This window comes from Xenopus tropicalis, chromosome 1 (genome assembly GCF_000004195.4).
Source record: "Xenopus tropicalis strain Nigerian chromosome 1, UCB_Xtro_10.0, whole genome shotgun sequence".
Classification (NCBI taxonomy): Eukaryota; Metazoa; Chordata; class Amphibia; order Anura; family Pipidae; genus Xenopus; species Xenopus tropicalis.
Window position 1 is genome coordinate 139,937,300 of NC_030677.2, and position 20,403 is coordinate 139,957,702.

The window sequence follows — 20,403 nt, forward strand, 5'->3', positions numbered from 1 at the left end:
TCTTTAGATGTTGGAAACTATGGCTATAGTGCTGCCCATTCAAGCGCCAGGTATATGATGGAAGATACATTGTGCCCAGTCTACCTTGCAAAGGGTTTCAGTAATACTATAGTACTTTTACTGGTATGTTCTTTGTGCATTAGTCTTTCTCACCATTCTCTGGAGGTCTCTCGTATCCTTCCCTTGGAGTCTCGCTGACAGCCTTATGTGATGATCATATGGATGTCTCGCTTTACCTTGCATGGTTCTCTTCTTTACTCATCTTTGGTATTAGGCCATGACTCAGTGTGGCATGCTGGACACGTTGACGTTATGACAAGGCCACATATATGGACACATATCACGTACAGGACAAATGCACACAAAGGGCAATTTGCAGCGCACGAATGACAATCACTTAGTGACTATGTCGCATTATAGAATAGAATGATTAAGATGGACAGCATTCATGTGCCAGTCTCTCTTCCTTTCTTGTGACATGTCTCATGTTGTCACATTTCCTTTCTCGCCTTTTCTCCCGCACTCAGTTTCATGCGTTTTCTGTTCCACACAATATAAGTACCAGGTGCCAGGTCTGAAGGGGCCGCATCTGTGCCAGCTTGTACGCCAGCGTTGTAGCTCTGCCAACTCCCGCTATATGCCTCTTTATGCCCATCTCACTGCCAATGCATATCTCTCATGCTGTCTTGTTCCCCGTCTGTGTCTCTCTCTGCCCCACTCTCTCTCTCTCTTTCTCTCTGCCAGGCTCTTTGCCTGGTTACGCGCACGCAGGGCATACACAAACGCGAATACATGAACACGCACACAGATGGTCAGTGCCCACAGCTGCCAGCTCACACCTCAGGGAGCTCATGCGGGTGGGGGTGAAATATATATGGCTGAATATTGGTGGGAGGGTAGAAGAGATGCTGATTTTTCAATGGCGGATGCATCTGCTACACTCTGCGCACTCTCCCTGCTTTTACTGCGCTGTCTCTCTATTTCTCCCTGTTGTCTCTTGCAGTCTGTCATCTTGAAGGAGGCAGGTACAGGCTGGCTCTGTGCCACTCACATGAGCCCCCTTCCATCACAACGGCCTGCATCCCCCGCTTTCACACAAATTCAGTCACCCCCCCCCTCAACATCACCACACAGCATTAATTAGCTGGAGAATTCATTATGCTCACAAATCCTAATTAACACAAACAGCCTAAGGGAATTGCCAGCTTTATTTATATGGCAGCCAAAAGGGTTAACGGTGGCTGGGCAGATCTCTCTTAGTAGCTCTTAGTGTTCATTAGACTACTGGTCGCTCTTTATTGAGTGCCTTAGTGCAAAAGGCATGGCAAAATGGGAAGTAAGGCAAAAGGAGTTAGTAAGACAGCACCACCAGCAGGTGAAACAGAGGTACTGTAGGTACTATAATAACATAAGACTACATGTACATTTTTTATTACTCCTTTGCCATTAAAACATCTATCTTCACCTTTACTTTAGCATTCTAATAATACATATTTAAAAATCTGAAATAAAGGTGGTGTGATTAGTTTGGTGCTGTGGGAAAAATACATTTAAGATTAAAAAAGCTAATGCTGCTAATTACATTTGCAAATTTTGCAGTATTAACAATTGCTTATACTTATGAAAAGTGGAGCAACAGATTGTTGTTAAAAAAAAAAAATCTTTATTTAAAAAAAACAAAAAACCTTTCAACCTCCGAACAAATGAACTTTCACACTAGCTGCCCCCCTGGTGGATAAAAAGCTCACCCCAACTGTAAACTTTTTATAACAATGAAAGTTTGTGTTAAGTCTGTAGCAAATGTAACTTGCTTGGTAGTGTAATACTGAAATTACAAGTAATAGTCTAGCATTGTTTTGCATATTTTAGTATTTGTTTTTGTTATAAAGTTGGTACGGCACACTGTTTCTTATTTCTATTTAAAGGATAAGCAAACCTTTAAAATAATTGCAATTAGCATTCATATTCCAAGATAGAAACATATATACTGTTAGTATGAATTCATTTTGTTACAACATGCCACCTGCTGGTCATTCTCTAACCGTGATCCAGTCGAGGAAAGAAAGAGGCCTGCTCTGATGTTCCTCTGTTGGGAAAAACATACGAAACCTCAGATAAAGTTTGTTGCGTCTTTCCTAAACAGGGAAACATTGCAACAGCCCTATTTCTTTCTTCTGACTTGTTTCTTGACTCAATTTCAGTCGGAAACTGAGCAGCAGGTGTCCCTTTTGTAACATAATTAATTCATATTTACATTTCTTGTAATATTAAAAAAAGATATTGAATGTAAAATTTCTTAGACTAACACTTCCATCCAGGGTTTTAATTACAGGAAGATCTTTGTCCAAGTCATTCTGAATTGAGAAAGCCAGTCAGGTTTTCAAGAAAAAAAAAATACATCAAGTCCAGTGATTTGACATATTACTGTGGATATCAATTATACATTCACTTAGTTTAAAGGTTTACTTATCCTTTAAGTACAAGGTCCATATTTCATACCAGCTCTGCTCTGTAAAGATGTAATTTCATGTTTAACTCCTTTATGTCAGATTTTCTCCTTCCAGAGGAACTTCTAGTTTAATTTTTAATGTTATCTATTGCAAAATGGATCACAGTAGTATGTTATTTTTATTTAGACATTTTAGATCCTATGCCAAGTTTGTGTAAGATGCAATCTTTTCTTTTAGGTCAAGCAAACTAAAAGAGCACATCTCTTTAATGTTCAACTTTGAACAGAGATTCTTAGTCTAAATAAAGTACCCACATACTAATGAAATACTATTTTTGCAGTAATGCAAAGGGGCTAATACAGCTACAACATTATAAACTATTCTCGTATTCCTAATATCTAATTAACAGTGCTAAGTTCAGTTATTAGTCAAACAGTGTCACAGCTCACTGTCTTGGATTTGAGGAATCTTAATCCATGTAGTGTCATGAATAGATGTCGAAAAACCTAAGGTCATTGCCATGTCCCAAAAGGGAAGTTGCTGATTTCACACATTTCCTGTACAGTATTTCCATTTTGCAAAAATGAAAAACGAAGACGCATCTTGAGGGGCACCTATAAGAAAGAAATTAAGGAGAAAGATTGTTAAGAAAAAGATGTAAAATTAAAGATTATTAAGATGTAATTATTAATAATATAAACGCAAACTATCTACTGAATGGTAGTGTGTTGGGGGTTTCCTTAATAGAGAAGGATCTAGGGGTTTTTGTAGATAACAAGTTGTCTAATTCCAGGCAGTGTCATTCTGTGGCTACTACAGCAAATAAAGTGCTGTCTTGTATAAAAAAGGGCATTGACTCAAGGGATGAAAACATAATTTTGCCCCGTTATAGGTCCCTGGTAAGGCCTCACCTTGAGTATGCGGTGCAGTTTTGGGCTCCAGTCCTTAAGAAGGATATTAATGAGCTGGAGAGAGTGCAGAGACTGCAACTAAACTGGTAAAGGGGATGGAAGATTTAAGCTATGAGGTGAGACTGTCGAGGTTGGGGTTGTTTTCTCTGGAAAAGAGGCGCTTGCGAGGGGACATGATTACTCTGTACAAGTACATTAGAGGGGATTATAGGCAGATGGGGGGTGTTCTTTTTTCACATAAAAAAGATCAACGCACCAGAGGCCACCCCTTTAGATTAGAGGAATGGAGCTTCCATTTGAAGCAGCGTAGGTGGTTTTTCACGGTGAGGGCAGTGAGGTTGTGGAATGCCCTTCCTAGAGATGTGGTAATGGCAGATTCTGTTAATGCCTTTAAGAGGGGCCTGGATGAGTTCTTGAGCAAGCATAGTATCCAAGGCTATTGTGATACTAATATCTACAGTTAGTATTACTGGTTGTATATATAGTTTATGTATGTGTTGGTATAGATAGGTAAGTATAGGTTGTGTGTGCTGGGTTTACTTGGAAGGGTTGAACTTGATGGACTCTGGTCTTTTTTCAATCCTATGTAACTATGTAATGTGTTCAGCAATTTTTGTGACCACTTTCTCCTTATAACATGTCCCCTATACCTTCTGTGGATTCAAGACTCGGATACACTGGGTGACAGATCCTCCATCAGAAGCAGGAACTAAAGATCCACTTGGACCTTGCAGTTGGATTTGGATGCTCTGGAGAATGAATAACACAGGAGATCAAACCACGAACCTACTGAACCTCAAATTTTTACAATTTGCTTTCCCTCAATGTAGACATTTATTGGATTTCCAATATAAAATACAGCTGATAGCTTATATGAACTGTATGACAAAGGTAAAACTTGTGCCGTAAAGCTCTGGACAACTTTTTTGTTCTCACAATGCAGTTCTTTTATATTTCCAAATGCAAATATACATATTAGGGTTCAGATGCAGTATAGTATTCAAGTGAATACTGATTCTATCACATAATATTGGGTACTACATTTTAATAAGAGTTGGTGTTGCACTCCATAAAATATATATTTTGCTTAATGGTGCTTATTACAATGGTTTACCTGTAAATTCCCAACTGATAATATTTACAAAGAAGCAGGATACTCAAATAAATATGTAAATATTTATTATTACATAACTTTTTCAAGGGCACAAATAAATGCAGGGAATTTAAGTACAGGTATGGGATCTGTTATCCAGAAAGCTCCGAATTACGGAAAGCCTGTCTCCCATAGACTCCATTTTAATCAAATAATTTTTAAAATTGATTTTCTTTTTCTCTGTAAAAATAAAACAGTACTTTGTAATTGATCCCAACTAAGATATAATTACTCCTTAATGGAGGCAAAACAATCCTATTGGGTTTAATGAATGTTTTATTATTTTTTTAGTAGACTTAAGGTATGAAGATCCAAATTACAAAAAGACCCCTTATCCGAAATACCCTTGGTCCCGAGCATTCTGGATAACGGGTCTTATACCTGTATTAAACGTACCACATAGAAATACCTTTGTTATAGCTTAAAAAAGGCACCAAAACGGAAGAAGTGTATTCAAAACTGTTAAGGTATTTATATGCTGTATGCATGCTACTTAAATTGGTGTAATTTATTTGTTCTCCTAACAAAGACTCAAAGGGGGGTGATAAATATTTCTTTTTATAATTTTGTCTTTGTAGATATTCAGAAAAAATCAGCTAAATACCAAGCAAAATTCAAACCTTAATTTGCATATTCAAATTTTAAAAAAATTGAAAACATTAAATTAACCAAAAAAATGTAAAACATTCAATTATCAAAAAAATTCAACATTTAATAGTCACTACATTAAAGTATATATATATATATATATATATATATATATATATTTAAAATTATGCCAGTTTCTGTCTACACTGACAAATCTGTGTCTGATGCAAGACCTGAGAGGAAATAAACATGCTCATAATGCCTGCCTCCAACATAAGAATGCAATGTAATTTGCCATATATTTATTTACTTAACAGTTGTAGGCAATTTATCATAGTAGGAAAATGCACAAAATGATCTATAATCCCCTTTTTATAATCCTCCCTTTTTATTTCTTAAATGTCTGTTGTTCTCAAAGAAATGCATATGACATAGCAGTACACCACAAGGTCCAAAAACCAAAATGACAAAAATGAAATGAATAACAATGGAATAATATTTAGGCAGATATTCCTTACTGATATTCCTTTACCAAGCTGTATCAAATTCTATGTTTTCTTTAATTAAAAAAAAATAAAACCAATATGCTTACGACAGAGAGAGAGAACATCAGGGTAATGGTTAAAGAATAGCCCAGTTACCTTTGGCACAGCTGCCTGCAGCTGAAAATCAGTGATGGTGATGGAAGAGGAGTTGGTGGCAGATGAAGTAATAACAAGGAGTGCAGGATTTGAGGGTGGACGCATAAATGAAAATTCCACTTGTAATCCATCCTTACTGTACACAACTAATGGCGGCATTTCTACAAGGAAGAACATGCATTTGGAGACTTGTACACATTAAAACATGGAAAACAACACTGCAGGTTGTATATGATATATGTTACATATCATAGCCTTTGCCTGATTGCTTGGGCCATTACAGGATCCCCTACCAATTCATTTAGCCACTATCTGATCCCAGTATAGCATCTGCCCATGTATTGCTATTCAGTACATCAGCCTCTACATCACTCTCAACTACAAATACATAGCTTCTACATCTATCCTGCAAACAAATATATTAGCTTTTGTACCCCTCTTCATTTGCCGCCCTTTTGGTATAGTTTTACTATACCAAAAGGGCGGCAAATGAAGAGGGGTACAAAAGCTAATATATTTGCCCTGTCTCCTCAAACACCCTTTTCAATACATAAACTCTTCCCTAGACATAATATGACAAAACCTTTTTTACTCCAGTTACATATAACAAACAGACTTTAAAAAACACAAACAAAATTTACTTTGGTGATAATGTCTGATAACTAAAGGATAATAAAAATTAACCCGCATCATATCTACATAAAGCACCCTCCAATCAGCCCATGAGGCCATCATAAGCCAATCAATGAAACACAATGCTGTATTTTCCACCTTTTGCTCTTCAGTATATTTCTGTTGTACTTTATCCAAATATCCATGCCATACCTGGCACCTAAGTAAAAGCATAGCTGCAGTCGCACTCAGAAATTGGGCCTCAGATAGTAGTGTGTTTTGCTTGGGTTGATCAGGACACAGCCACACACAATTTACAAGCTTTCACATCATGCCCACTTTTCATTATTCTTCCATGAAGGTATACACATGAACATACCATGATTTACGGGCTCATCCAAAAGGTCTAGCAAACTACTTCCACTTGTGACATTCTGAGGTAGAGGCGGACCTGCAGTGGATGATGTATTCATTGTCATGTCAGTGCTCACTTCCAAAAGACCCAAGAGATCTGTTACCTGCAAAATGATACTGTTAGCTTCTTGTCACCATAATTCAGAGTAATTTCATTACTCCACTTACCTGGCTTTCTGGCTGTGCAAAATTAATTTGGGAATTATCTAATGGTGACCTCTCAGTAGCCTCACTAAGCTCAGGTATAGCAGTTTCATTCTCTTCTGTAGCTGATTTTTCTGAAAGTGGCATTTTTTCCAAAATAGCAGACCTAAACAGATTAAATGACATAAACCATGACAAGGCACAAATCACAAGGCAGCAAGACATTAAGAGGCAAGTTTATCAAAATGTTAGATTAGAGCACACCACAGAAAAATTCACCCACTCTTTATTTATTCCTATGGGATTTTTAGAAGCATATTTATCATCATTTGATAAAAATTCTATAGAAATGAATAGAAAGTGGGTGAATTTTTCTGTGGTGAGCTCTAATCTAAATTTTAATAAATCTGCCCCAATCTGATACTGTTGCTACAGTCAAAGAAACTTCAATATCACCATTCTTCTAGGCCAGGAATCCCCAACCTTTCTTACTTGTGAGCCACAGTCAAATGTAGAAAGACTTGGAGAGCAACACAAGCACCATAAAAGTTCATGGAGGTGCCAAATAAGGGCTAATATTGGCTATTAGGTAGCCTCTATGCACACTATCAGCTTACAGGGGCTTTATTTGGTAGTAAATCTTGTTTTTATTCAACCAAAACTTGCCCCCAAGTCAGGAATTCAAAAATAACTACCGGTACCTGGTTTGGGGGCACAAACAAGGTACAAACATGACGCAGAAAATACGCACAGTACGACCAAATACTAATTTTTTGTATGTCGTACCTGTCATACTTAAATAAATGTGCCCCCTAGAGTCTGGTTTGGAGATACACCTGTACCAACACCAGTTGCTACACAGAAAATGCCACCCCACATGAAGATTATTGCTTGAAGAATATTGCTCTACTTAAGATATTTTATAAGGTAATAATCACCAGCCAGTCTTCATATGCATTTTAAAAGCTCATATTACATATTGCCCCATAAAAACAACCCTAGCCAAGTAAATGTACTGTAGCAGTTGCTAACCTCCAAGTGTTATATGTTATATCTGCTAATTAAGCTTAGTTACTAGAATGGAGGAGATGAACAGTGCAGCTCTCCATTTGTTGCTGATATAAAGATCTGTCTAATGTAAGTAACCCGTTTTGTTTTCTTTGCCATCTTATATAAAGGATTACATGGATTACAAAAATGAATGCATTTTTCTTTTTGTACATTTTACAGCTTAGAATATTTAGTATCCATGTATGCTGACATCACTTGTAAATTACAATCCCACCCCTCAACTCTGGTAGCCACATCTACTATTTATGTTATATATATATATATATACAGAATTGGATTGACAGTACTCACAGGATTTACACGAAGTGGTCACAAGTTTCATTAAATAAATGTGAAACTTTATTTAGTCCGACTTTTCAGCTTCTAACTGGAGATTTCATCAGGGACAGTAACACCACAGTGCAGAGTGCACATTTAAAAACCAAAAGGGCGCCAATGTTGTTGCTAGGCAACCACAAACAAACAAACAGAATGACAAAAACAACATAAATCAATAAATATACATCACCTTAAGGGGCACATTTACTAATCCACGAATCCAAATCCCAAATGGGAAAAAATCAGATTGGAAACGAAAATTTTGCGACTTTTTCGGCACCGTCCCGGTTTTTCCGTATTGTGCGTGATTTTTTCGTCGCCGTCACGACTTTATCGTATTTTGCGCTGCTTTTTCGCCGCCGCCGCGATTTTTTCATATTGACCAATTGTAAACGGCGGAAAAACCAATTTGATTTTTTTGTGACGCCGATGAAAAAGTCGCGGTAAATATACGATAAAGTCGTAATGGCGACGGAAAAATCGTCGGACATGCGAAAAAGTTGTGACGGCGACGAAAAAGTCGCAAAAATACAGCTCATTACGAAAAAACGCATTCAGCCGCTTTCGCTCCATTCGTGGATTAGTAAATCTGCCCCTAAGTGTGAAGAACGTGTATGGAAAAAGGACATAAGCAGATATGGCCAATATGGTCAGTATTATTATTGGCCCTATCTGCTTATGTCCTTTTTCCATACACGTTCTGCACAATAAGGGGGAGATTTACTAATCCACGAACGGTCCGAAGGTGTCCGAATGCGGTTTTTCGTAATGATCGGTGTTTTTGTGACTTTTTCGTCGCCGTTTTCGTATGCCCCGCGAATTTTTCGTCGCCGTTTTCGTATGCCCCGTGACTTTTCCGTATATTTCCGCGACTTTTTCGTCGCCGCCGCGAAAACATTGGTTTTTCCGGCGTTTACTATCGTGCAATACGAAAAAATCGCGCAAAATACGATAAAGTCACGACGGTGCTGAAAAAGTCGCGACAAATACAAAAAATCGTGAGGGCAACGAAAAAGTCGCAAAATTTTCGTTTCCAATACGATTTTTTCCCTTTTGGGATTCGGACTCGTGGATTAGTAAATCTGCCCCTTAGGGTGATGCATATTTATTGATTTATGTTGTTTTTGTCATTCTATTTGTTTGTTTGTGGTTGCCTAGCAACAACATTGGCACCCTTTTGGGTTTTTAAACATGCACTCTGCACTGTGGTGTTACTGTCCCTGATGAAAGCTCCAGTTAGAAGCTGAAACTTCGGACTAAATAAAGTTTCACATTTATTTAATGAAACTTGTGACCGCTTTGTGTAAATCCTGTGAGTGCTGTCAATCCAATTCTGCATTTCTACGCTCTTTGCACTGGCACCCAGGTATCGTTTCTTCTTATGGTGTGCAGCTTGCCAACAACCTGTATTCATATATATATATATATATATACATACAGATTAATACCTCATGTGGTCGTATTTCTTAAACAGGGCATTGTATTCCACGGCTCTCTGTTGCAATTCTACATCATGACAGCTGCTGTAGATAGAAACCACCCGTCGTATACGGCTAAGAAAGAAGAAAGGTCATGAGTGTATTATAATTTAGACATTAATGAGTACATGAGGATAATTTTACTGACAGTGACACACTGCTACTGAAAATTAAAATCAATATCATTATAGGGAAACAGTAACTGCATTTTTTACAATACCTTTCATAAATACTTGAATTCATATGTACCTGGCAGAGTGTGAATGCTTATTCTGAACATAAAGCTAATTAATTACTGTATGGGGCACATGTTTCAAAGAGTGAAAATTTATTTTAGGGGAAAGTTCACTCTTATATATGCCCCTAAACACAAGTGACCAGAGACTCTTGACATTTAGCAATGCTTTTGTGCTGCTGTATACACTTGGTTTAAAAAGCCTATTTACTGATTTTCCAGGTCGATAAAAAAATACGAGCACCAAAAAAATGCAATAAAACTCATGTAACTTTTTTCCTTTATGTGGTTTTATTCTTTAATACATCCTGACTATTTGAAGTATATTTAAATTTTTTCACCACGTTTTACAGAATCGTGAATAAAACTAAAACTTGACTTTAGATAAATTGACCCAAAAGTGTTCTACTTACTCAACACAGCGTGTAAACCGTGTGCTTAGTTTCATTATAGCAGTCAAAGTGTAGGCCCGTGTATTAGGCAAGGAGATGTGTGACTGCAAAATACCTTCCAGTACATCCAGAACATCATCTTCAGTTACCTGAGGAATAAGAGCATCGCTTTACCCCTGGTGTCATTAATATTATCTTGTATCTATAAAGTGCCAATAGATCTGCACAACAGGGATTAGATGTCAATGGACTTACACAATTGTTTCACTACTACAGTATTACTAGAGGTGAGCAATACTGACACTATTATTATAGTAAAGGGTTATCTTCCAAGTGCTGTGACATAAATTTGATGATACAGTTTTAAGGTAACTTCAAAATGATATCATGTATTTGTTCTGTAATATCAAATGACACCTTTACTGGCTCTTCACTTGATCCAGATATCAAAAGCTCTCCATATTCCCCAATGCACCAAGCAGCGACCTGCACCAGTGGTTGCTGCAAAGAAAAGCCAAAAAATTATTGTCACCTTTACCACAAATAATGATATATTTCCTCAATTATTCTGTTCCACCTAAGGAAGGTATATTTAGCCTATCTAAAAACTACTGCTTTTTGTACCACAACAACACCACCTTACACAATCTCACATATCTTTAAACCTCTATCTCTCATTTCTCATGTTCTATATCTTCCTTTTGTGACACTAATTTTAATCTCTTGTCTGCCTTCTGTGATTCTCCCATGTGTCTTCTCCTGGAGTCTCCCTTTGATTGACTCCCTTTGATATTCTCTTAATCTCACCTGCCCAATATCTTTGCTGACTGCTAAGAAAAGTCGGTGTACGATGTAACCATGCAGCTCTGAGGCCCCACTGATTAAGTGAATGAGATGTGAGACAGCGTCATCACGGACACTTTCACCAGCCTGATAAGAGAAGATAAAAAAATAGGTATAAACATAATCCACACTATATGTTAAACTATGTTAAATTAAGAAAGCAAGGAACTAACAGGGATTAAGTTTTAGTTTTATGCAACATAAAGATACTTCATAAAAATGCTTGAAGACAGAGTTTAATTGTAGAATGTCACTCTCATACAAATAAAATGATTTGAAAACATATAACAAACACTGTGTGCCATTATGATTTTACAGCCAACAGAGGCAAGTACTTACGGTGACCAGTGTACCCATTATAGTATCAATATGCCACCGTGTGGATGGGGAAAACCTGTGACAGAAGCATTGTGTTACTGTTTGTATAGGGATTTAAGTTTGGTCTAATACATCAGGAAAAATTAATAACTTGTTGCACTTACTCAATATTAATTTTCTTTTTTTCCTCCCAGTATATGCAACAGCCCCGTATGCAATTTACACACAGATCTTAATGACTTTGTAAAAAAATATTATCTCTAATCTTAGACACCACTGTAACAAAAGTCATCTGATATGAGTCTCACCTCTCTGCACACAAGAATATTCCTGATGTGCATTGCTGTTTCAGCTCCAAAGGGCAAGTCTGCAGGAATCGCTGAAGCTCCTTCATCATTGGGAGAATATTTGTCTCATTCACTAGTGCAAAACACAACTCCAAAGCTTTCCTACACGAAAGCAAAATAGAGGTTTGTAAATGTCTCATCGATGAAACGTGCTATAAATGTTTATGCCAGTTTGCCAGAAGGACTATTTATTTGTTTTTTTGCTGCACACATTAATAGCCTAAAATGAATGTATCCCATTTATATAAAATCACACTCTCACCTGGATATATGACCTATATTAGTTTGTGCAGCTACAGGCAATTTGTAGTGCCCATTCCCTGCCTAGACCAACAACTTGAGTAGGCAATTCATACCAAAGATTGCAGCAGGTAATAGGCTATGATTAGTTGTGTCTGTGCATGATATGCAGAAGGCTATTTGTGAACCTAATGTTTTTGTAATAAAGTAAACTTTTCTTTTATTTACATGCCTGTTTGTGGGATCTGTGCCTGATGCAATCTTTGGTATGTATATCCAACCATGGCACTAAAACTACTACTTGCTCCAGCCAAGCAGTAATTACTGTATGTTTGTGAAGGTTTTCATTCGTCCAGGTCATGGTATATCTGTAGTAATAAGTCAAATCAACTGGATTTTTCCAGAAAACATAGTAAGTACAATTGATTTGAGTTATTACTATAGATACAGTACTTATTGTGTTCTCTGCACAAAATATGACCAGGAAACCAAGGCATGCCAATTGTCCAAGGCATCTGTACACTGTCCCAGCAGCATAACAGGCAGTTTACTCAACTACATGCTGCATTTGTGCAGCTACAAAGTCTATCCTATAAGACTAACTTTAAAACGGAATGTCTTTGATAATTAGTACTAATGTCATTTAGAGACAAATCTAAGTGCAATCTAAGTACTTTTATGATATATGTGTGCATAAAATCCAAATGTTTCATGTAACAAAAAATTACATGGAGCCAAGGGGCTTGGCTGAAATAAACATAAGCAATAGCTATAAGCCTGCTTGCATATCAGTAGTTATGATCAAGTGAGTCACATGTTGTCTACCCTCTCACAGTCCCTGTTGCCCAGTCAAGCACTCCAATTCTACAGAATTGAAACAAAAAAATCATGGCAACTTTCCTTGGTGTTCAGAATCTCACAGAAAATAAAAGAATATAATAGCAAAGTGGGTGGTTTGGCATCCTATTGACTCATTCTTACTTGTTTAAGGAGGTATCTGTTTGTCTGAGACATTCTACAATAGTGCCTCGATGTCTTTGAACAGCCGCATAGTCTGACTGTACCAACCGATTGAGAGATGTGAGAGCAACATATCTACAGGAAAAAATATTCAGTTCTATGAAGAAAACTATAGCATAAGTGCACACAGATGACCCATAGGGCTCATTTGCAAACATTGGTACCTTTATGGCCATGTCACATGAGGCGTATCTATTGGCCTGTCTAATGCCTTGCCTGTAAATGTACAGTTATTGGAAATTGGAAGGCAGAGGTGCGGAGAGTTTCCCATAACAGTACTGACAAAAATTCTGAATTTACTGATATCAAATACCTGCTGCTTTTTGCTAGGTAGTAAGCAGTAATGCTTATTACCATCCACAACCAAAGCGCACACGCTGTCCACTTCATTTTACCCATGGAACACCTCATTGTGACAGGAAGAATAATTCAATTTTTTATTTAATCAAAAAAATGAGCAGACAGTCGTGGTACCTGATGTTTTTATCACTGCTGAGCAAAAACCGCCCCAGGATGTTAACAGCAAGAACCTGTAATGGAAAAAGAGAAAGTAGTGTGCTGGTATTGATCTAAACACAAGAGACTAGTGAATCTGTGTTAAGGTGGCCATACATGGGCAGATTTCAGCTGCTGATTCAGGTGCTTCAGACCAATTCTGCAACTTATCTTCCCGCTTATGGGCACCCCCATACATGGCCCCATATATGGGTCTACCTGACCGATATCTGCCTTGATCTTGATCGAGCAGGTTTGATTTTCCCATCGGATCGTGGACCACATCAGCTCGATGATGCGGTCCTTGGTCCCACAGCCCATATACCTGCAGTTTTAATTTGATCATTTGGCCCTAGGGCCAAACTGTCGAATTAACCAGATATCGTCCTCAAACAAGCAGATCGCACTGTGTAGGGTCACCTTTAGGTTAAAAGATTGTTTACGGCACACTAGATGCATACTTGCTTTGTCTAACTGATTTGTCTAAATGACTACACACAGTCATACCTGAGAGAATGTGGACACACACAGAAAGCCAAAATATACAGATAAAATTGTTTACCATTGTACCAAAGGTCTGTATCTCAAGGTGAGCATGTGAAATGTGTGGCACATGGTCCAATCAATGACTCATTGTTCCAAACCAATATGCAGAAAGTGAACCTAGGCAATATGATGACCAGCTTAAGAAATATTCAGGTTTTAAATAGAACATGATCGTGAGCAAATAAGAAGAATGAATTATTAATGTGATCTAAAGAGTATGTATATGGTATATTAGAAATATTTTGTTTTTAAAAAAAATAAAATCAAGCATTTGATAAAAGCTATTGGCCTGTGTGACCCAAACGTAGAAAGCTGCTTGGTCTGTGTAGGCCCAAATGTAAGAGAGACTGGTCTCTCAATTTAAGTGAGAACATTTATGGTCTGTGTAAAATGGTCCCTGCAAATCTCTGCAAACAAACCCAACCCAGTACTCACCCGCAAACCACTTGCAGATTTGGTATCCACTATTGTGAGCACAGTTTCATATAAGACAGAATTTCCAGCATTGGACTGTGTATCTGTACAAGTGGATACCTAAAAAGAGATGCATATGATGCATGATGATGCAAGTACATATATCACTTTTGTGATACCTCTTTTATCCTAATTCTCTCATTCACCTGAGCTAGCAGATCACTCATTGCATCGCATACACTTTCATCATTTTGTCCCAGAATCTTCAGAAGACGCAGAAGGCGAACCTGAGAACAGGGGTAGAGTATAATAAGGTATAAAATGCGTGGGCACTGGTTAGAATAGATCATTTATTAAAAAAAAAGGTGATAGACAACAAATGGAAGGTAAAACAATTGCATTTAAGGTTAATGGGTCACTATAGGTTTATGTTCCTTTGTATTTGTCAAATGGAAACATTAAGGGGTAAATGTGTAATTATTTGTTTTGTTTCCCCTGGCTTCTTTTACGTTTTCACTGTAATTATGATACAGCCTTGCTGGCCACAACCAGCATGATGTTTTACCATATCATAATATATAGCGCTCCTATTGTGTTATAATCCCCTTACAAGAAGTCATGCAGGTGACATATGATAAGGGGGAAACTCCTATGATAAGGGGGAAACTCCTGATGGAAGGGAAAACTTGATGAACAGAACCGGATCCAAAGCAGCTTAAGATGGCACGTGCCAACCGCGCTGCACAAATTTGCGTTTTAAGGCAGTTACAAAGGATCAAAGTTGAAAAAAAAGTTGAAAAATACAAAAAGATGTAACTTTTATTTTTATCTACCACAGTAGCAGTTATATTTACAAACAACTTAAAAAAACAATATTTAATTAATGTATATTTAAAAGTTTCTTTAATTATGCTAAAAAATGTTTTTTGTGAGATCCCATTTAAGGTATACATGGTCGCCAGTGTGAAGTACAAAAGGAAGGCATAACTATACAAAAAGACTGCCACTAAAAGGTACAGAGATGGATGAAGGAACAGAGAAAAGAAAAAGAAACAGAAAAATAAAAACAAGGCCATTCACATTATGACAAGCAGGAACTGACTATGGAAGGGTGGGGCACAGAACAAAAGTGAGCTGGGAAGGGCCAGTATGCCTACCTGTAAGAAAGGGTCAGTAACGCCAGACACTACATGATCAGGAGAATAACCAGACATAACCTGCCTGAGCTTCTGTAGGAGTAGTGGGAGGAGCTGGAAAACAGTACAGAACATGTGAGGAAATAACACAACATTTTCGTTTTTAAGTCAACTCACTATATTTAAATGTTGTTTTTAAATAACAAGGCCCATAAACTTCAGGTAGCATTTTGGGGCTTGGACTTGGAAATATAAACATAGCATACAGAGGCAAACTCTTACATTAAGGAAAATAGATATTCCTCACCTTACGGAAACGTTTACAGGCCTCTGGTTGTCTCCGACAGATCTCTGTGACCAGCAGAACAGCTCCATAAAGCACACCTGAAAATACTCCCACAGTAAATACACAGAACACGTTTTCTCGTTGTAAATTTCTCCCTTTAAAGGGATTCTGCCATGATTTGTATGGTGTACTTATTTTTAAATTACACTGTTTACATTGCAAATAATTCACTCTACAATATAAAACTGTAGTCTTGAACCAACAAGTGTATTTTTTTAGCTGTAATATTGGTGTGTAGGCAGCCATTTCAGTGCATAGTGAGTCTGAGCTTTCAGAAGGAGCCAATGCTACACATCAGAAATGCTTTCAGGGCCCTAAGAGATTCATTTCAAATTGACCATGACATTTACCCTAACTCATCTCTGCTCTCTTCATAGTGTTTCTGTGACTGCAGTTCCCAGTGTCACCATAACTTTCTAGCCACTGTTCCCTTAAATGATTCTTATTGAATCCAGTCTTACCATGCCTCTTCTCTCCAAGCAACTCCTCACTCACTGGGACAAACATCTCCACTAATTCTGGAACCTTCCTGATGATATGCACAGCACATAAGACTGCCTGGTTGAGTGAGTTGAGTTGATGAGTGGTGAATTAAAGAATAAATAGACAGAAAACAAACAAAGTTTTAGTAAAAAAACCATAAAATAGCTTAATTTAACTGGCATAAGCATAATTATATTTGCATTAGTCCCCAACTGATTTACAATTTGTCTCTTTTAACAATCTAAATAGTGTACATCAGTAAATAATTTTCAACCCCACCCTCTCCCAAACTGACCCCTTATTATTTATTTGTTTCTTTAGAAACGATAACACTACTTCTTTTTCCGTTTTCTTATTTTTTACCTTTTTTTTAACATGACCAGTGGAGTTCTGCAATAGGTGTTCTACCTCCCCAGCCAGATCCCGACACATCTCTGTTGATCCCAGGCAGGCCAGAGTGCAAAGAGCCAATCCTTGAACCACTGGGGAGCTGTGCTCCAGATCCCTAGATGTAAAAGAGAACGCAAGTGAGGAAATGCAACACTCTAAAAGTTATAAATAAAAAAACTGAATCGAGAAGAAGACTAAGTTGCCTTGGCAATATCCAGATAGAAGGGACATTATATCAGAAAAAGAGAATAACCTGTTACCAGATTCTGTGAGTTCTATAGATAAGAATATAAGGTATGAGACCTCCGGTTATGAAAGTCAATGTAGTAGATCCACAAATACATTTTAACATTCTAAAATGTTTTTATAAAAATAATGTTCCAGATTTCAAAAAAAGTATTTGTGCCAGAATTTCAGGAAAGCTGTTAAGACCCATGGAATAGGAGCAATCTGCAGGAATGGTGCTGCACCTTACCTTTGTACATTTATTAGACTGATGGATGTGTAATGGTCTTTTTTCCTCATTCTCACCTTTTCATGCTGTTGGTTATTAATAAGTGAGCATCCTGCCTCTCATCCAATAACATCATTGCACCAAGGTATCCAATACGTTTGTCAGTGAACTTTGAAGATGCAATCAGCTTTAAACACTCCATCTAGCATTAGTAGATACATTAAAGGACAATAAATACATTTTAAATAATAGTTGCTTCTTCGAACAATAGCTGACAAAGAACATGTCCTTGTATTCCCTCTATGCATCTGTGTTGCTTAACCCTCACAGAGAAGCTTTCTAGTGTCCTTTCTTGTACTCAATCAATAAGCTTGACAAGGAAATGCCTAGCCTCTCCCCTTACCAAAAGAAAGCCGAGCTTTCACACATACCTACAGTTATTAGCCTGTTCCATCTTTAAAAATGCAACTTTAATAATAATTCATAATTCATATTTTCACAAATAGGCTGCATTTACTAAGTGCAGGGCAGGCTATAAAGTGCAAAAATGAGGCGCAAATCACATGTTTTTTGCCCCCTGCATGTATGTCAGTGTATACACTGCTTCCTGCTTTAAGCAATGCTATATTAATGAGGGGCGGGATAGGAGCAGAATGGCAGCATTCCCTTGGACTCCACCTTGCTTGTCGGTTATTCAAATGTCAATATGGGGGAATGCCAATGGGTGAAATACGCAGTCGGGCCCCGCACTCACGGCCTGTCTATGGCAGATCTAAGTACAGGCTGTGTTGCACCAACAGTGCTGTACTTAACACATCAAATACTCCTATTGACCTCAGTGGGAACCATCTGTAGTTTTTGGTACCAGTGGTATCAGATAATTCCCATTGAAATCAGGGGTAGTTTAATGCATTTTCCTTATTGATATATGCTGGAAGGGAAAACACTTCATCTGACACCACAGGTTACCCACTGAGAAGACTAGTAATTTTAGCAATAAGAGTTTCTATCCCACACAAAATGCCACTCAACCACAAGTCAGGAAACAACCCACATACCTGCCCAAAGTGTGCAGGATACCCCAGCATATGGACATAAAGTAATTTGGCTAGGCTCCGACCCCGGTACAATGAGTCCTCATCCCGAAAGGAAGAACGGATATCGGCACACTCTCGTTGGATCACTTCCCGCTCTTCATTCTGTGTCTTCACACTGCGGATTGCTCGGATCAGCTCATGCAGCTTTAATGGTGGGCCCATTGTACTATAAATACATAAACACAAAAGGTTGAACTCAATACATCTATGTATGCTACAACACTGTCAGAATCACAGATGTAATACAAATAAAGCTGTGCAAAAATAAATAACTGTACAGAACTTAAGAAGTTCTGCTTTCCAGGAAACACGCACCCTCTTGTTCCCCTTCGAATAGTTAATTTTTCTCTTTCGGTCTCTCTTGCTCTGACTCTTACACCTGCTTCTCACCTGGATCACTTTAAGACAGCACCTCACTTCCTGAAAAATAGTGACACGCCTGAAGTTGCACAGCAACTGAGGACTTCCCTGTCGGAGAGAACTGTAGATTATTGTGCAGTGTTCTTTCAGCACAATAAAGACCTGCAGAACAAGGCTTTTATTTTCAAGCACAGATCTTCAGAGCAGTCTTTAACCCCTAACTAACCCAAAACAAAAGTGTTTTTTCTTTATGGCCAGTGCATTTTTATGCAAACCTGTCTTCCTGAGAGATGATTCAGGCATTCCCTAGGAAGCACAGTGGCTAATCTATTTACTGGAAAAAAAAATCCAGCTTGTTTTTCATTTGAAAAAACTGTAATTCCATCTGTTTTTCTTGGTCCAAAAATCCTGTTGTTATTTATGATTTTGCTGTTAGGGCTAGCTTCTACACATTACTGGCTCTGGTGCCATTTAAAATGATAACGCTAACCAGCAAAATGGATCTGATATGTTTTGTGCTTATTCTTAAAACTAGCCATCGCAAAATACTAAGCAAGCAACTGCAACATGTAAAAAAAGAATGCAAGAAACTGAAATGTGTAAAAAAAGATTACTTATGTTTGGTTATTAACAGAAAAGATCAGCAGAAACATGAGCTAATGGAGTCATATATATTTATATAATCCTGCATATCTCTCTCTTTCAAGAATAAGTTCTAAATATTTACAGCTTTCATGTAGACAGCTGAGACCACATTATATTTTTAATTCTGCCCACAAACATTATAGATTATTAAAAAGCGTGCCCCAAACTTTTTCATCGTTTTAGCACTGCCTACAAAGCAGTTTAACTAATTAGATAATACACGCCATGGTTAAATAATTATATATACATCCTGAAGTGAGCCAAAAGGTACTGGCACCCAAGGCTCTTCTGCCTACCCCTAGGTTTGACCCTGTATATAGCTACATTGATGTAACTACGTAACAAGAAGACCCTGCAAGTGCTGGGATGTCCAGTGGGACACTAATAAGCAGTTTCAGTAAATGAGAAATGTCTTATTCTCTTTTTTTGGCCCCTAAATGATTTTACTTTGGAAACCAGTAATTTCTTGTTATTCTACTGCATAAATACCTGAGACAAGGATTTTTATTGTGGGTATTGTATTCATTTTAATATCAGAGGTGGTACAGACGCTGAATATACTTATTTTTTTTTTTTTTTTTACAAAAATGTAATGCAGCAGCTGGAGGACTGCAGTACCGACTGTCTCTGCTTATGCAAGTCTTTTCCAACCACCAGATAACTGCTAGCAAGCAAACGCCAGAGAAAAAAAAAGCTCGTTCAACCTGTACTGATTTCACTATAATTGCTCGAACGCCATCATTGTCTCCGTGTCACTTACAAGAAATCAGCAGCTAGGGGCGCACAACTTGGCACACACAAGTCTGCGAGCTCTCGGGCTTTTCTAGCCTTTATGCAATGATTGGACGAAACCATTGCGAGA

The 20,403-nt window shown here is 37.8% G+C and overlaps 3 protein-coding genes across 6 annotated transcripts in view; all 3 read right to left on the reverse strand.

Annotated features, from left to right (window-relative positions):
- The window catches only part of thtpa (thiamine triphosphatase), a 63,894-nt gene extending 63,672 nt beyond the window's left edge, over positions 1-222 (reverse strand). The window contains exon 1 of the mRNA XM_031896007.1: positions 154-222. The gene's annotated coding sequence lies outside the window, so the exon portion shown is untranslated. The remainder of the gene's footprint in view (positions 1-153) is intronic.
- Positions 1-231, reverse strand: part of LOC100485637 (myosin-7) — a 126,191-nt gene extending 125,960 nt beyond the window's left edge. Inside the window, exon 1 of the mRNA XM_031891173.1 lies at positions 154-231. The gene's annotated coding sequence lies outside the window, so the exon portion shown is untranslated. The remainder of the gene's footprint in view (positions 1-153) is intronic.
- Positions 232-1,640: 1,409 nt separating this feature from the next.
- On the reverse strand, positions 1,641-20,330 carry ap1g2 (adaptor related protein complex 1 subunit gamma 2). 4 transcript variants are annotated; one of them, XM_012961812.3, is made up of 22 exons: positions 20,302-20,330; positions 18,498-18,702; positions 17,517-17,641; positions 16,959-17,100; positions 16,574-16,670; positions 16,074-16,150; positions 15,788-15,880; positions 14,837-14,917; positions 14,652-14,750; positions 13,650-13,705; positions 13,137-13,250; positions 11,877-12,017; positions 11,590-11,644; positions 11,215-11,337; positions 10,825-10,908; positions 10,429-10,556; positions 9,751-9,855; positions 6,938-7,079; positions 6,735-6,873; positions 5,744-5,904; positions 4,012-4,110; positions 1,641-3,064 (listed from the first exon to the last, which is right to left on the reverse strand). In XM_012961812.3, the coding sequence occupies exons 2-22, from the start codon at positions 18,696-18,698 to the stop codon at positions 2,963-2,965; spliced, it is 2,364 nt and encodes a 787-aa protein (XP_012817266.2). In that variant the 5' UTR covers positions 18,699-18,702; positions 20,302-20,330; the 3' UTR covers positions 1,641-2,962.
- Between the last annotated feature and the right edge of the window lie 73 nt (positions 20,331-20,403).

Excerpts from the sequence above, each read along its gene's own strand:
- ap1g2 (XM_012961812.3), bottom strand. The coding sequence starts at position 18,698 with ATGGGCCCACCATTAAAGCTGCATGAGCTGATCCGAGCAATCCGCAGT. Across the intron at positions 17,101-17,516 it reads ATAACCAACAGCATGAAAAG|GGATCTGGAGCACAGCTCCC; the intron begins GTGAGAATGAGG and ends TTTTACATCTAG. Across the intron at positions 9,856-10,428 it reads CGGTTTACACGCTGTGTTGA|CCGTATACGACGGGTGGTTT; the intron begins GTAAGTAGAACA and ends CTTCTTTCTTAG.